We start from the raw sequence: 18,478 nt of genomic DNA, 5'->3' as shown, positions 1-18,478 counted from the left end.
ATCTGCCCAAATAGCGCATGGATCCGGCGCTAGGCCAGTTGTAGCTGCCTCGCCGGAGGCCGTGCGGTCCGCCTGACGCCCGAACGCGCTGACGGACGTGCAACACCTCCGTTGGCGCCCTGATATTCGGGACGCACCATCGTCCCACGAGGCCATGGCACGGCGTGCCCGCCGTGCAAGGCACCGGGCACCGGAGGCGGCAGTCATCGGCAAGGCGCATTCTCTGGCGCCCAGTATGGGGCATCAGTCCGGGCGACGCAACTGCATCATCGTGGGTGTCGGTGGCTCGTCCCCGGATGGATTCTTCATCAATCTAATGTCCACCGGCACCGTTCGGGTTCCGGGCTCCGGCGAGGAAGAGTAGAGCATGGGAGACAGCGGCGCCTCGAGTCCCGTGAGTCGGCTCGTGTCTCATGCCCTACTCTACCCACTACAAGAAATATGTCAACTTGTGACCCTCACTATTGGCCGCTGAAAGGTCATAGTTTTTCATTGGCGACCTTTTTGTGACCAAAAATAGAAGGTCAAAAGCTGGCGGTCGTAAACTGAAATTAGTGACCTTCTTTGTGATATGTAAAAGGTCGTTGGTTTCACGACCAAATTTTTGGTCACTAGCAACCTCCTCAGGCCACCTGGCAGCCAGCATGGCAAGCTGATGTGGCACAAGAATCAGCCCGGTCCGATTCGGCGTTTTGCATGGGCCGAGCCCAACAATTCAGCCTTTTTACTGTATATTTTTTCTGTTAATTTTCTCTAGATACATGGGCCTGGCCCAATAATTTGGCCTTTTTATTTTCTAGGACATGGCCTTTCTGGCTCCAAAGTTTTTGAATTTTTTTCAGAAGATAGGCCCACTAGTGAGATGGGACCCAGTTGTCAGGTTCTAATAAGTGGGTCCCAGTTGTCACTGTTATATTCTTCAGATCTCAATTTTCCAGTAAATAAATAACAATATTTAAATCAAAACAGAGAGAAAACAAAATGCTTCGAACAGAGCACGACTAGTCCAGAAAAATATGGTTCACATCATGAATACAATCAAAAAGAGCCAAACTTGGCACATTATTAAAACCAAACATGGTTCACATTAGTTTTACAATAAAAAATGTTCACATCAGGTAACACAGCTATCACAGTATAACTAGCTCCAATGCTTCTCCCAACTTGTTCATCCTGGACCTCACCACAAAACATGAATGAAGGCCAGCATCTGCAAGTTATCAAGCAAAATGGTTAGAACAAGCAAAATGCGAAATTTTGATCATTTAAGCATAGAAAGATAGGGTCAACAACATTTCAATGTTTGAAAAATGAACCAGGATTTTAATGTTTGAACAGCAAGAAATTGATACAGTAGATCATATGCGGTTTAATCAACCCCTAAGGAGAGACACGTTGACACATTCATTTGGCAACACCTGTAGAAATTGAACCTCCTAAACATGCAATGTCGAATTTGTATCTCACAGAAGTATACATACTTATCAGGTTTAATTAGCACAGAGAAGCCAAATGCTAGTAACTCATGATTAGTACACAAGACATGGTTCAGCAAAGTAAACAAGAAGGTGGTTGCAGTACAAAAGTAAGCTCATCACACAGAATAAATGAGTGGAACTACAGTACATCCTCTAAATTAGCATGTTCAAAAGATTAAAAGTAAGCGCAGCATAAGCATATGAGTTTTGTTTGGCACAACCACATCAAACATAGAAACGCCAACGTGAAAAGTTTTAGAATTATTGACATATGTTTCCTCGAAATCATACTACACAGAGAAGGGTTCAGCCTCAAGTCTGAACTAGCCTTACATGGTGAAGTACAGATTTTAGTGGCTACATAAACAAGAAGCATCGGCTTAAGTTGCAACCCGCAACAGAAACACTTGCAAAAATCGGGCACTTGGGGGTTTGGCGGGAGTACTACCTTGTGGATGTCGCCGATGAAGTGTGAGAGAAACAAGAGCGCTTCCGTCAGGTTATCTGCAGCATTCCACGCAGAAAAACATGGCATCTTCAGTACGAATTCAGTCAACCAAAATTGATGTGCTGAAGCTCGTATGATCTAACTGAACATTACATTGGCGGGAAGATTTACAAGATGGCGATTGTGATGATGATCCGTAGGTGAGGAGCTGGGAGGTGTAGTTGTTGACGGCTCCGGCGACACGGCAGCCCTTGACGCCGTCCTCGTCCTTGATGTGAAGGATGGCCGGGACTCGGATGCTGACCTCCCTGGGCGTCACCTGCTCCCTCTCATTGTAAGTTGTAATCAGGTGCGAGCTCCCTGGGCGATTCATGAAAGGGAAGTTGTCAAGCTTGACAATCTCGTAGTCCGACAAGTCAATCGTGTCAAACTGGTCCTGTTATCAAAAAAGGAACAAAGACAGTTATAAACACAGCTAGAGAAGGACCTGGAGCAACTACAAACAATTCAAAATGAGATTAAAAAAACCCTATGATTTGAATTTTAAATCAAGCTAAACGGTTTAAATATTAAGCCATCGGTAATACAAAAATCATAAGAGGTGTGTCACTGATTGTAGAGTCAATACAAGAAAGTAGGCTGGTAACACAATAACAAGCCACACATAAAATTGTCATGCCCTGGACAACTACATAGAAGAAATCAAAAGTAACCATAATAGTAGAGGTGCGCTGATCAAGTATAAAAACACTATTCTGAACCGTAACAACAAAATCACCGCTCTTAGGTGGACACTACACAAAATATGCTCAAACAGTACCGACGTCACGCCAGGATGAATTGTCACAATGTCAAGATCAGTATTTCCCACAAAAGTTGATGATAGTTCCGGTTCCATATTTTTCTACTAGTATGAAACAAGGTTGAAAAAAAGAAGACAAGTGCAGAACTAGCCAACTGACAGTACAGATCAAAAGGAAAATAAAACCAAGGAACACAAACCCATAAAGCGTAAGCTTGAATTTACCACTCTACGGAACCAAACTGCAGGGTTATTCCAGTTCTATACACAAAAGATTTAACATGTTTTCCTACTAGTATTTACAATGTTTTTATTTTGGTAAATTAGAAAGAGGGGAGATGGGGCATAAAACTTTGAGGCACTGTTATGAGGTAGTGTCTGATGAAGGTTGCCCTTTGGGGCGGCAGCGGTAGCTCCGCCAAATGTAGCAACAGCACCTACGACTGGCACAGCGGCAAATACAGAGAAGAATTTCATGACAAAAGCAACACAGAAGGCTTTTGTGATGGCATACCTAAAAATAGCAGTAGTAGGTTAGTGTGGTTTATGTATATTTGCACAGCACACAACATAACAGATAAACAAAGGCCAAGAACCCATAGGCGCCAGAAAAACAAAAATCTTTTTAGACTAATGCCTATTCCATGCCATCTGATCTACAGCAGCAAAATTCACTACACAATAGTTATTTCATAGAAGAATGTTACTCCAGCAGTACAATTCACTACACAATAGTTAATTTATAGAAAAATATTCCTCCATGTGCACCAAAAGCAACCAATGCATCTTTTCACTGAGCTTGCTGGGGAAAAGCAATGATGCTACAGAAGCAGTTCTTGAACTTAATCTGTACTACATGTGCAAAGTAACTAGAGAGAGATTGTCTGCACAATCCCATCCGAGCTTCTAAACCATACAAGAGCAGACTAAATGCCAATGAAAGAACAACACAGTGACTTGAAAAGCAATATAGCGGACGGAGTTAACATATGCTATTTGTAGATTGGAAAGAGATTGATTGTAGAACAATGTGTATTTGTGGACAAAGGCACGACCATAACTGGAACGGATTGAGCTATTATGGCTGAAAAAGTAATCTAAATTGTTGCCGGATTGATTGATTGATTGATTCCACAGTGCACTGGACCAACAAAATTGTTCCCAGCAATGCTTTTTTCTACCCTGTGGAGCCTTCCTACACTGATCTACCAGTTGCAGCACTTACTGCAACCAACATGTTATAGTCCAAGTTGAGGTACAAAACAAACCCAGAAATTAAATCGGCTAGATGTCGACTGAAACCTGCCGAGACTAACAAGCTGCGGCCAAACTGACAAAGTGGTCTCGCTATTGTGTTACTCACAATGCAGATGTTGAGAATTTAAAGTCCGACAACCCCTAACTGAACTCGAACCTGAATGCTCTTGACACTTCCTGACTGAACCTGAACGCAGTGTGGGGATTAGGAGAGGAGGCGTACGTACATAGCAGGTCCACGGCAGCTCTTTCTACCCTCGTGGGCCTCGCTGCGGCTGGTGAGCAGGAAGGTCTTGAAGCCGAGGTCGCGGACCTCCCTGTAGAGGCGAAGGCTGGAGGGGATCACCGGCACCTCCCCCATCTCCACCCACCGGTCGAACTCCAGGTGGTCGAACAGCTCCAGCCTGCAATCAAACAGAAAATTAACCGTGTGTGTTAATAGCAGGCCCGCGATCTCGGAATGTGACAAGCGTGGGTCGCCCACCCGTATCCGTGCTGCGCGTAGTAGGGAAGGTTGGAGAGCAGCGTCTCGTCGATGTCGAAGACCCAGGCGCCGGTGGCGGCGGCGGCGGCGCGGGCGTAGGCGGAAGCCTCCCCGCGACGAGGTCGAGGTCGGAGCGGTAGGCGGGGCCAGTGAGGTATGCGTGCACGTGCAGCACGCAGTCCTGCGGCACGACGGCCCACGGCGCCAGGTTGTTGGCCTCCCCCACCGTCCTCCAGCTCGCGCACCGCAGGTCCACGGCAGTCTCTGTGGACGCGGTGGGTGGCGCGCTCAAGTGGCGGGAGGACCAGGGGTGGGTCGGCGGCGAGGTTCGTGTAGTGACGGGAGGAAGGGGGCGGTGGACGAGGGGGACTTGGATTGGATCTGGAGAGAATGGGGGCGACAGCTGGAGTGGGAGGGGCCGGCGTGGAGGGTGCGACCTCGCGACAGTGGGGAGGAAGGGGAGGGGATCGAGAGGAGCTCTGCTGGATCTGGAAGGGGGAGGAGAGAGCGAGGGAAAGAAAGGAGGCGGGGGTGGATGGAAAATGACCACAGGACAGAGCTAGGGTTTCGGGGATGGTGTGGAAGGGCTGAGGATTGTCGTTAGGTCCCCGATCATCCGACGGTGTTTGATGCACGATCCGCGTGACACGTCCATGAATCAATCAGATTACAATACGACGTTATGACCATCTAAATTGGTCGTGGTTGACTAAAATTAATGTGTTAAAATCATGTCAGCTCTTTTATGACCTGAAATATTCAAAAAAAATGGAAAACCTTCTCATTGTATCACCAAATGTGAACAAGTTTTCAGGAAAAATAACAAACAAGAAATAAGATAAATATCTTTTAAAATGTGTCTTCAGAAATGAGTTTTTTGGCAAAAAAAAACATTTTCCATTTTTCGAGTGCCCGAAAATGAGTTTTTTTGTGAAGGACCTACCATATATTTGTTGCAAAATTGGACCAAAACAATTTTTTAAAATATTAGGCCATATTTAATGCACAATTGACCAAATGGTTGGGTGTCAAAAGTTTTTGATCCACCTCTAGTGAAAAAGATAAATTTCCGATGATTCAGTAGGAAGCGGGTCAAATTTGAACTACAGCTGCCTCATAGTTTGCTATTTATTTTTTCCAAAAATCATTTATATGTACATAAGTATCTATTTAATCAGATAAATATCAAAAGTTTTCCAAGATTCAACCACTAGCTAGGAACGGTCATGCTCGGTGTTTTGACCCTATTTTGAAACGGGCATAAAAATTAAAAAAAATTAAAAAATTGGAAAACTTTTGCATTGTGTCATCATATGTGACCAAGTTACCAGGAAAAATAACAAACTTGTAATACAACAATTATTTTAAAAAAGTGTTCTCAGAAATTAGCTATCATGCGTGAAGATTCGTGGCTTTCAATCCAAATGGTCAATCTTATGGCCACATTCATGACATAGTTTGTTCAAATGATGTCATATTGTGCACAAGGGTGCATCTTGGAATTTTCCAAACAATGTTTCCTAAGGGAGTTTTCATTTTCTTTGCACGGAAAATTCATTTTCCATTTTTCGAGTGCCCGAAATGAGTTTTTTAAGGACCTACCATATATTTGTTGCAAAATTGGACCAAATCATTTTTCTAAAATACTAGGCCATATTCAATGCACAATTGACCAAATGGTTGGTGTCAAAAGTTTTGATCCACCTCTGGTGAAAAAGGCAAATTCCCGATGATTCAGCAGGAAGCGGGTCAAATTTGAACTGCAGCTGCCTCATAGTTATCATTTATAGGTACATAAGTATCTATTTAATCATAGAAACATCAAAAGTTTTCCAAGATTCAACCACTAGCTAGGAACGGTAATGCCCGCCGTTTTGACCGCATTTTGAAACGGGCATAAAAAATTCAAAAAATCAAAAAATTGGAAAACTTTTGCATTGGTCATTATATGTGGCCAAGTTTCCAGGAAAAATAACAAACTTGTAATACGACAATTATTTTTAAAAAGTGTTCTCAGAAATTAGCTATCATGCATGAAGATTCGTGACTTTCATGCCAAATGATCAATCTTATGGCCACATTCATGGCATAGTTTGTTCAAATGATCTCATATTGTGCACAAGGGTGCATCTTGGAATTCCAAACCATGTTGCCTAAGGGAGTTTTAATTTTCTTTGCACGAAAAAATCATTTTCCATTTTTCAAGTGCCCGAAATGAGTTTTTTTTGTGAAGGACCTACCATATATTTGTTGTAAAATTGGACCAAATAAATTTTATAAAATACTAGGACATATTTAATGCACAATTGACCAAATGGTTGGGTGTCAAAAGTTTTGATCCACCTCTGGTGAAAAAGACAAATTTCCGATGATTTAGTAGGAAGCGGGTCAAATTTGAACTGCAGCTGCCTCATAGTTTGCTCTTTATTTTTTTCAAAAATCATTTCTAGGTACATAAGTATCTATTTAATCAGATAAACATCAAAAGTTTTCCAAGATTCAACCACTAGCTATGAACGGTCAAGCCCGCCGTTTTGACCGCATTTTGAAACGGGCATAAAAAATTCAAAAAATTCAAAAAATTGGAAAACCTTCGCATTGTGTCATTATATGTGACAAAGTTTCCAGGAACAATAATAAAATCATAATACAGAAATTATTTTAAAAAAGTGTTCCCAGAAATGAACTATCATGCGTGAAGATTCATGGCTTTCAAGCCAAATGATCAATCTTGTGGCCACATTCATGGCATAGTTTGTTCAAATGATCTCATATTGTGCACAAGGGTGCATCTTGGAATTCCAAACCATGTTGCCTAAGGGAGTTTTCATTTTCTTTGCACGGAAAATTTATTTTCCATTTTTCGAGTGCCCAAAATGAGTTTTTTTGTGAAGGACCTATCATATATTTGTTGCAAAATTGGACCAAATCAATTTTATAAAATACTAGGACATATTTAATGCACAATTGACAAAATGGTTGGGTGTCAAAACTTTTGATCCATCGATGGTGAAAAAGAAAAAAAAATTGCCGATTCAGTAGGAAGCGGGTCAAATTTGAACTGCAGCTGCCTTATAGTTTGCTCTTTATTTTTTCCAAAAATCATTTCTAGATACATAAGTATATATTTAATCAGAGAAACACCAAAAAAATTCCAAGATTCAACCACTAGCTAGGAACGGTCATTCCCGCCGTTTTGACCGCATTTTGAAATGGGCATAAAAAATTCATAAAAAATAAAAAAATAGAAAACCTTCGCATTGTGTCATTATATGTGACCAAGTTACCAGGAAAAATAATAAACTTGTAATACGACAATTATTTTAAAAAAGTGTTCTCAGAAATGAGCTATCATCTCTGAAGATTCATGGCTTTCAAGCCAAATGATCAATCTTATGGCCACATTCAAGGCATAGTTTGTTCAAATGATCCTATATTATGCACAAGGGTGCATATTGGAATGGCAAACAATGTTTCTTAAGGGAGTTTTCATTTTCTTTGGACGAAAAATCAATTTTCCATTTTTCGAGTGCCCAAAATGAGTTTTGTTGTGAAAGACCTACCATATATTTGTTGCAAAATGGGACGAGATCATTTTTATAATATATTAGGCCATTTTTAATGTACAATTGACAAAATGGTTGGTCATCAAAAGTACATATACACCTTTCGTGAAAAAGATAAATTTTCGATGATTGAGTAGGAAGCGGGTCAAATTTGAACTACAACTACCTCATAGTTTGCTATTTATTTTTTCCAAAAAATATTTATAGGTACATAAGTATCTATTTAATCAGAAATACATGGTTTGGTGGCGATATGTTGATGTTTGGATGGTGGCCCAGGGCCCCAACTCCAAAGCGCGTAGACTTGCATGCCCGCCGCGTGGTCACCGCGTGATCGTGGTGTTGCCACCCGTTCTGGGCGGCCTATGCATGTCTAGTGGGTTGGGCACTCCCCTGATAGGTGCCAGGAAGAAGAAGGCAATAGAAGAATCTCACGAGGAGACTGAACTGAGCTCAAACATAAATTAGCACCCAAGTGTTTGATTAGTGGTACGGGAAATGCGCATGGCCAATGGGTCTGAGTTTTGGCTGAGGATGATCATCTACTAAGGACACTATCTTGGAAAATTTGCAGCTCAAATGGAGGAGCCTAGGTGTCACTTGCTTTGCAACGTACCACATTGGACAGAAAAATGAATGTTGAAGCCACACTCACATGTATTGTTAGATGGGGCTCAAATTTTGTGGAGAGCTATGATTTGGGAATAAAGAAGATGTGGGAAAAATTCAGCTCATTAGGATATGCCTAGCTAGTACTTCCTTCACAACAGTTCGAGTTGAACAAAAACTTTGGAAATTTGCCGAGGAAGATTTACCAGGCAAATGGAGTTGAATATTGTCATGAGGTAATGATTTGGATAGTAAAGAATGCCCAATTTTTTTGGAATTTTGGGAATGACAGAAATATAGGTTGCTTCACAACCTAGTGCAAAAATTGACACATGAACATGACACATAGGCAAAACTGATGAGGTGGCGCCTAGTCATAGCAATAAGTACCAATGCATCCATGTTCACAACCTCATGACCATTTATATTGGTCGTAATCAGGTAGAAATAACGTCATTGGCGCCTCTTGTCTGCTTTGTGACCATTTGGTGTAAGCAATTTCAGGGTTTGAGCCCTTCAAGCGAAATGGCCGTGAATTTACGACCAATTCAGCTGGGGTCACTAAAAAAAGGTCATAAGTTGACATATTTCTTGTAGTGACCTTGCCGGCAACTGGACCAACACTCTGAGAAGCACAGTTGTCCGCCGGACATGGCCAGTGCGAAGCCGGGCAAGCGGGGAGCACAACCAGACGAGCTCCGCTAAGATTAGTTTTCATGTTGCATGTAATAATGTGGATTTGAGGTTTCTAATTTGAGATATTCATATGTAGAATGCTTTTTTCGAGGCGTGACCAGTCATTGTCCGCGGATGCGCCCGTGCACGTCGGCGGGCGTTTGAGGGATCCGATTCGCCAAGTCCGGCTGTGGATGCTCTAAGACCAACTCCAACCCATTTGGTCTAGTCATGTCCATTTGGGTCGCTAAGGACAAAAACTCCGGCCCAACGCGCAGATCCAAACTCAAAATGTGTTTGCTTCATGATTTTGGGTTTGAAATGCGTTTGCGCGCACACGACGCGTACGCGCCGCGCTCCCGCTCGATGTCCTCCGCGGCCCCACATGTCGGCCAGCCAACCACCAGACACAGTCATATTCAACGCGGCCACCTACCGTGGGCCCATGCGTCAGTGACTGCAAGCTACAGGGCTCGTTCTTTTTTAATCCATGCGTGCACCCACCTCCCCCAGCGCGCCTACCCTCGCCAGCAACCAGGCAACCCTAGCCATGGCTTTCTTCAGCGACTTCGACAAGAGCCAGGGGTATTCATCCCTGGCACATCCTCTGCGTGCTTCCTCCTCTGCCTCCACCGGCGCCTGCTTGCCCCGTGCGGCAACACCTGCACATTCCGGTATACCAGGCACTCTGGCACTGTCTGTACAGGTAGCCCCTGCCGTCCCCTGATGTCGCGCTGCCGCACAACTGGCATTTGGATCCGCAACTGATCCCTATGCCGGCTGCGCCGCGGTCATGGCGGGCGCACGCTGAGGAGGTGTGCAGGTGACGGGAGCACCTCACGCCGAAGCAATGTGGGATGCCGGTGCCTGCTCCGGACTCTTCCAACTTGGAGAAGTGGTTTGCCGTTGAGCACGAGTAGCAACGCCGCCTCGGCGTCCAGAAGCACCACACCAACCCTTCGCCGCCCCGTCAAGCCGGAAGAGGAGGAGGAGGAGGCTGCGCACCAAGCCAAGTACGGTGCGAAATTTATTTATCTTTCCTCCCCGCCGAGTTGATGGCATTGACCGTGCGAATTAAGCAGCGAGCCACCTTGGTCGCAAGGACTCGCGGGCGCCAGGTTCGGTCAGTGCGCCGCCCACTCGTGACAGGAGCCGCGTCGTCTTTGCTCGTGACAGGTCAGCTTAAACAATTTGACTTGACAGTGAATCGGAAACTGGTAGCTCCCGCCGGTCATGATCTTGCTGTATTTCACCACTGCGCTTATCTGGATGTCGATCCATGGGCATGGGTTTATCTGGATGTATGATGGAACACAGAAATTTGGCCAAGAGCTGCGCAAATCAAACAGTACTGCTGTGTTTGGATATCTACGCACGGGACATGATAGTTGATCCGTGTCGGGTGCGGGCCCAGGAGACACAACAGAAGGTCAAGTCAAATAGGGAGACCTACAACTACAAGTGTGTATCGTGAGGATGTGGAGCTGATAGTCTTGGGGTCCTTCGTCATGCTTATTTTAGTTACTCTCGGTCGCCTGCTCCTGTGTGAGCTTGTGGTGTCGCTCCTGCGTGAGCCTTTTGGCATCCTAAAAATTGTTGAACACTCCTGGTTTAGGTCTAGTTTGCGTTTTTGGGTGCCTTTGGGTTTTCGCCCCATGGTAAGCTGCTCGATGACGGGTGCTTATAGTGGGTTTCCCAAGGATGCTCTGAACTCGCTTTTCCCTTTTCAGTTTCCTTGGTAGCTTCAGTTTCGGAATTCTGTATTTCCGTTATGTCAAAGTAATGAAGAGGGGTTATGCCCGGTTCAAAAAAAACTACAAGTGTGTGGGTGGATGTGCATGTGGAAGATGGTTACTCGTATGTTAGGTCCACCTAATCGATGCCTCACCTACAAACCACACGATTGGTTCCCGCAAGTGGCCACCGTGCTTAATCAAAACAGGAGCAATGCATATATACTCCTTTCGGTCCTTTTTAATCTGTATATAAGAATTGTCTGAAGTCAAACTTCATAAAGTTTGATCATATTTATATGAAAAAATATCACCATCTTCTATGCTAAAGTTATACAATACTCCGTCCATTCCCTTTTATAGTGTGCCTTGTTGGTATGTAGCACTTATACCAAGACATGAGGTGGCACATTTATTTGGATTGAAATTGCCCCTTCTCTCATACTGTCATGCATGTGCATGCATGCAGCAAAGCGCACTACATCCAAGGCAGGGCTATTTGGGACTAAAGCGCGCATTACGTTGTGAATATGAGCCAGAATCCTATACGCACTAGAATATCGAATAGAGGGAGTACGAAATTTAAGTCATGACACATTTACTCATATTGATTTCATATTGTAAATGTTGGTTTTTTTATAAAGTTGATCAAACTTTATGAGGCTTAACTTTAGACAAATCTTATATGCCAACTAAAAAGGACTGAAGGGAGTACAGCGTATAGTACGTTTGAAATTTGCGAGAAGCAAATGGCAAATGGAAAACAAATGGCAGAGGGTCATCTACTCTTGTGAATCTTAAACGCCGGTGTATGGCAGAACCAGCGATCGATCATGCATGCAGTGCAGAGAGAGACTTTACTCCACATCTAGGCTTTCGCATGTCCTGCGCTGCGCGTGAAGCAGTGGCGCATGCATTGCCATTTTTTATTTTTTGCGGGAACGATGGATCGCCATTAACATCGATCGAGCTAGCTTCTGCTCTTGCGGCCAGCCATGGACGGAGGTCAACCTGCTCTGCAACTGCGCGTAAAGGCTGGATCCATCTAGGGGCCGGGCGATCCACCGATCGACGGGGTAGTAATTCGATCCGCATGCTCCTCTACAGTGGAAGGCTTCAAACGTAGGAGTACTACTACTCGTACGTTACTGCAGATCGGACTACATGACTAGCTGCATGGAGCAGTATGTAGCCTTTGCATGGCGCACTGCATGCATGCACACCTAGGATAGGCCCTGCACGGTGGCGGCAGCAGCAGCAGTCCTCGGGATTCGTGAACGCGACCCCGCTTGGGCCGTCGGTCCACTTGTACGTACGTCCATGGAATCTGCTTGTGTGTCTGTCGTACTCATCATAGTAGTCGTACCCTCCGTTTTGAAGAAAATAACACTCAGCTCAGCTCGGCTCGTGGCATCCTTTCCGACCGAATGGCCAGCCAGCCACTCCCATGCTCGACTAGTCTGGACCAAGGTACGTGTAGTACTACTTGACATGGATGGATGGTGCTGGTGTCACCGACGGATGGATGGGCTGGGACCAGACGACGGCACGCATGGGGGCACACAGGGTTTTGCACTGCGTTGCATGGGCTACCTAGTCTGGAGTAGTACGTGACAGTGTATGGATGGAGATCGCGCGCACGTACTTTGACGACATGATCACCATCCGGCGAGCATGGATCATCTGCCACACGGGCTACATCCTACTAAAAACATTGATGATCGAAGCTCCCAAAGCCCAGAGAGAGATGGGGAAGGATCGGACGATCGAGCATGCATGCGCTGTTTACCTGTGCATCCGTTTATGCAGTTCATCGTGCCTCGTACGCCGCGACGACGTGCCCGCCTCTGCAAACAAGGCGCCCTATGCCAGCTTCAGACTACAAACTGGACTTCAATGCTGGACTTCAACCTTCATTTCTCGACAGGAAGCGCTGCACAAGGAAAACAGCGTTTATCTGTGTAAAATGATCAAACGCGCAAGGTGCAGACCAGGACCAGCAGGGTCTGCCAGCCAAATAACGTACGGACAGGCCGATCTGCACCGTTCGATCAACCTGTGAATGATGAGAGGAGGAGAATAACTATGGCCTGCTGCGCCCCTGCGTACCCCTGATCGATGCTATGCTGACATGATCAAAGCAGCAGCTGCTGCCAGGGATCTAGAGCGGATTAATCAATAAATGCGTGTTAAGCAAAGACATACAGGTTTCAGACACGGCATGGGCCTTGATGAATTCAATGCGAGAGAACGACAATCCAGATTACACTCCAAGGCCATAAAGTAGAGTCGCTAGCTAGGAGTATCGATCAATGCATGTAGCAAAATAAAACCAGTGCTCGATCTCGAACGACAGCGGTGATTAGGAAACTGGTCCAAGTGATGCTACCGTGAGCTAATACGGATGTCATAAGTTAACATTGTGGTACTATCGTGCTAGTGCAAATTTAATCACGTCCTAGACCCTGGATAGCTGGCTACAATAATAATCTTTGAGGATAGATAAATGATGCATGCATGAAGAGGGCGAGATGGAAGAAGTGGTTCAGCGACGTGCATGTGAGTGTCGGCGTCAAGTTTGGCGCATCGGCTGGGGCTCATCCATGCCCGTCCATCGATCACACGCCGCGCAAACGCCATGTTCCATTGTTCCCGCCTTAATTAGTGACCGATCTATGACCCCGCGACGGCACATGCTGGAGTAAGTACTACCTTACCTATAGCTATAGGTTAATTTTGTCGCATCAAATGCATAAACTGGATTTCCCTTCAGTTTTACGACGTGGTAATGTGAATCCCATTCCCATCCATCAACTCCTTGGGACGATGGACATAGGAGCAGCATTTTTCACATATCGAAGTGCATCGAACTCAGTAGCGGAGCTCCTTGCCTAGTGTTGAACGAGCGTGCGTCTACACTCACTAGCTCTAGGTGCATCTGTGGCAGCAGTGTCCTCCGTGGTTCGGACATGGCACGGCGAACCAAAGTCCGGCGACGTGCGCGCGTGTACGCTAGCTCTAGATGCATCTGTGGCAGCAGTGTCACCCGGACATGATGTCCTCGGTGGTTCGGACATAGCACGGCGAGCCAGAGTCCAGTGACATCGCCTCATCACGTACCCTGTCTCTGTCTGTCTATGTCGAACGACCTCCTCGTCCGTGCGTGCCTCGTTGGTCGTGCCTTACTTGGGATGAGGAAGGAGACAAGCAGGATAAAATCCATGGGGCCCGCCGGCGGAAGGACGGAAGGAAAGGTTGCATCAGTGGTTGCATCGGTCCATCTTATCCTCCCGTTCACGACGGCCTTGGTCGCCGCCGTGTGCCATGCATGTTGCACATGCACCGGGCCGGCAAGTACGCATGTCCATCGATCGCCGTCTTCTTTATGCTGTTGCACTCGCATGCACGGACGTACGTCCGGCCTCAACATGTGGACGCGGACAGTCACCTTGTCGATCGTTTGCTCGCTCCTGGCACGAGGGGTTCCACTGTTGTCCAACTTCGCGTTGTCTACGGATGCGCCACTTCATCACCTTGTGTTAATGCACTGCACCCATGCCACTTGCGATATAACCTTGCATAGCACAGACACGCACGCAGTACGCAGCACCCATGAAAATGAAAAAACTCCTACGGACGGTAGAGTAGAGTAGCTAAGCAGCTTAGTAGGCGATACGAAACGCGCCGCCGTCATTGCCTCAATGCTTTTAATCGTCGTCGGGTGGTCTGTTGATATCAATGTATTTTTTTATTTTTGATGTTCTTTGTACTAATTTAACAGTTGATAAATAGACTGAAAGTTTTCCTGAAAAAATAATAAGAAGCTTAGTAGGCGATCCATTGACGTTGTATATATAGTTGGTGCTTCTTCCTTTTTGACCATATATGCTTTTCTTGGGGACTAATTAACCTGTGCACTTTTTCTGGGACACCTTTTGCACTCAAGTACGAATTTACGAGATGTACGCGTGCAAAGCTGTACTCTGCTAATACCAGAAAACCCGAGCGGTCAATGTGAAACCAGACGTGCTACTCTACTCACTAGCTATTTTTTTATTCACGACACTCATTAGCTAATCCGTGTCAAAGACGGGTGATTCAACAACTCACCGATCGAGCCAGCTTTTGGGTCTTGGATTAGTCAAATACCAATGGATAATTAACTAGCATCGGTAGGGATTACATGTGCATGACCGAGTGTTGATCAGCCCTTGCCCACCACGAAGAAAGTACACGGTGCGTGCGTGCATGGAACTAGGTACGATTAGCTCGGACGCGCACTTGTCAAATCAAAAGCGGTGGTCTCCATGCGCTTGTCGTTTTCGCTTGGACTCACGCATAGTTAAACAGCTGCTCCTGTGTTTGGGATTACTGTTACATTCGTCATTCGAGAATGAATAGTTAAAGTTGTGTGTACTCTGGTCAAAGGAGCAAAGATCTTGGGATTCTTTCAAATCAAGAGAAAAGAGGTCATGCACTCGACACCTATATAGTGCCTAGCTCTCTAGATCAAGTAAATTATTGATCTATACCCATGCCTTGACAAAACTGACAGGGTTTCACAAGGCACTACCTAGACTTGGTCAGGAAGTAGTAGACCAGTGGTAGTACACTTGAACTTGGAAGAATCGTGTGGAAGAAGGCAAGAAGCTGGATTGTACGGGAAGTTTGATCATACACAAGCATAAAAAAGGGCATGTCTTTTCACCAGGGATCACTTTAGAATTTGTAATGTACGAGTACTCAGGTGGCAGCAAATAAAATTGCTCACCTAGGTCAACTGTTCAAAATGGTGTTCTGATGTTTGCATTTGACTGATCCCTGCTAAATCATCGTGACAATTATTGCTAACTGAATTGCTCCAATGGCCAGATGAAGTAAAGATGAACCACCATTTCAGTCATCTGTTATAACTGAAGATTAGATTTTTCAAGAACTGAACATTAGATTGGTAGGAACCTAGCTAACTTGCCGTGACTTTTAATGATCGAGCATCACTGTAGAATTCTACACATGAGGTTGGAGTTGATGAAAAATTCCTATCAATTGTAATGCTACGAATCAAACAGGTATAAAAAAAATTCGTAAGGGCTACAATCCTCCAAAATTTCTTCAGGGATCCTTTGAATCAAACAAGCCCTACATGAATATAACACTATCCGCAGTTTCAACGCTTGATATATCTAAAAGCCCTTGGTGTTTTGTGTACAAAGATACCGATAGACCGGGTGAGAGAATCAGGGAAACTGTCTGCATAATGCTCGATTATGTAAATTTTACTTTGGTTCTATAGCCCTTGTATTCATGTCAGTATGTCAAACTAAGATTCCCAACCATGCACAACAACTACTGGTATTCATTTTCTTAATTCGATCCCTCATATGTTGCATGTATCCGGTGAGTTCTTTATTCCAACAACGGACAAGAAACTCATCTAATTGTCTCATCAGGTTGATTCCCTATCCCAACTCTAAATTTCGGTCACACTCAACCTTACAAAAATAAATCACCTTTGTGTTCTCACCACCAACGGTTTGACCACTGCTTGATTGGTAACTGGACTTTTTTAGGAAAACTTGTTCACTTGGTAATTGACATCGACCTTTGTTCTCAAGGATCATTTAGTAGTCACTTCATCTAGAAAATCTTGGTTGTATACCCGTGTTACAAGTTGTCAAGTTGCACACATGTTGGTTCTGCCTACATCAATAAGTTCACATGACAAATCCTAGCTAATATAACATGCAAGTGCTTGTTATACTCAAATAAATCACACATGTTTGGCACCAAAAAAGGCTTCTCACCCCGCTTTATAAAATAAAGCCATGACCGAATACATCCAACATGCATCCAACCGAAACGGAGGTCCACAAGAACAACAATAAGGGTACACAACAAGAAAATAAACAACAAATTCAGTACTATAAGAGCTGGGAGCAACAGCAAACAAGCCCCCGAAAGAAAGAAAGCAATGCCTCAAGGAGGGTAAATGATCATAAGCAGTCGGATTGCCACTTCCTTCTGCTTCCTCGTCAACTCATCAATGGCCATCTTATCCCGCCGCTTGGAGAGAGACTTCCAAACCTGCAAGAATCCACATAGTTTGTAAATCACATCAGTATCCCTAGATGAGAAAATATGTTTTGTGACTAGTTTATTCCTATCGCATCACAGGTTCCAAACCAAGGTTCCAAAATTCACCCACAACATTCTGTGAACCTAACCGGAGCAATTAGCCAACAATTGGTGCCAATCATGGAAGTTGGTTGGGTACCAGCTATTGCCCAAAACTTCCCTGAAGCTCCACATAAATTGGGAGTGCACCTTGAACATTTGCTTCATGTCCATGGAAGCAATGTAAATCTTTTCAAGGAAGCTTCTCAAATAAGAATAATTATCCCTTGTATAAAATCGTCATACCATAAATAAAGTGCCAAGACTTACCTTTATCATGTTTGAAATTGCTAGTGTGTCTTGTGCTGGAACAGAAGTTTTTTTGTCACTAAAAAAAATATCAATTCAACAGAAGATGATAAATTCACGAACTTTTAACAAAAAAACATGTGCGAGTTCTCTGTTTCGTGCTAAGTTTTCAGAATCGTTGGAGTTTCAGAAGTATAAGTCCTCTCTGCATCTTTATATAGTCTCTGTTTTGGCAGATTGTTGTTATAGTTCTCGTAAACTGGTTATGTTTGCCAGTATATTGTTCCCATTTTGTGTGATGGTGCTAGAATTGTTTAGTTTACAATAGCGAATGATGGATCATATTTTTTCAATAATGTTACAGCAAGGCATGATTAGCATTTAACATTATTTATACCAATCCCTCTGACGAAGTTCTATAAAGTCTTTTGTGAATGAAGTTTCAAGATATTATTACTTAATTCTTTGTTGGTTATAATGGAAACTCGTTTGAAACAGTAAAAACTAAATACAAATAGTAAACCTAAACATACATAGATCACACTATTGAAGATCCAATATTAGTCTAAGAAAATGAAGTGAAAAATTAAACCGCGGTCCAATTTGTCCCTGCTATGGATAAATAATGTTTTTAATACTATAGTTTAGCTCCACTTACACAGATGATTTTTAGTTCCCTACTATTTACCTTTGTGATGCTGTGAAAGTATATTGTACTATTCATGCTTTGTGATGTTATCGAATTGAGTTCTAAACCTTCTTGTACCACTTGGAATAAGTGGGTAGCTATCTGAAAAACAATCAACAACTCCAAAACGAGTTGTGAACCTTCTTGTGATCATACAGCACAAGCATCTCAACTAATGATGGCATCCCCGAATAAAAGGGATATCAATGTGACATGAGCCCCCACTTCGATAGAAGAGGAACAGCACCTACTTTCAGTCCCAGAGAGAACGGCGTTACCCATTTACGGTGGAACGTTCTGATCCGTCGCATCAGC

At 44.2% G+C, this 18,478-nt stretch overlaps 1 protein-coding gene across 1 annotated transcript; it reads right to left on the bottom strand.

Annotated features, from left to right (window-relative positions):
* Positions 1–982: 982 nt before the first annotated feature.
* On the bottom strand, positions 983–10,381 carry LOC125507594. The gene is made up of 9 exons (XM_048672132.1): positions 10,276–10,381; positions 9,824–9,981; positions 4,470–5,056; positions 4,213–4,389; positions 3,954–4,047; positions 2,954–2,989; positions 2,080–2,362; positions 1,927–1,982; positions 983–1,210 (listed from the first exon to the last, which is right to left on the bottom strand). Exons 1-9 carry the CDS (start codon positions 10,379–10,381, stop codon positions 1,181–1,183), a joined length of 1,527 nt encoding a protein of 508 aa, XP_048528089.1. The 3' UTR covers positions 983–1,180.
* Positions 10,382–18,478: the final 8,097 nt, after the last annotated feature.

The sequence above is a fragment of the Triticum urartu genome, chromosome 5 (assembly GCF_003073215.2).
Source record: "Triticum urartu cultivar G1812 chromosome 5, Tu2.1, whole genome shotgun sequence".
Classification (NCBI taxonomy): domain Eukaryota; kingdom Viridiplantae; phylum Streptophyta; class Magnoliopsida; order Poales; family Poaceae; genus Triticum; species Triticum urartu.
This window is presented reverse-complemented; position numbering and strand designations above follow the sequence as displayed.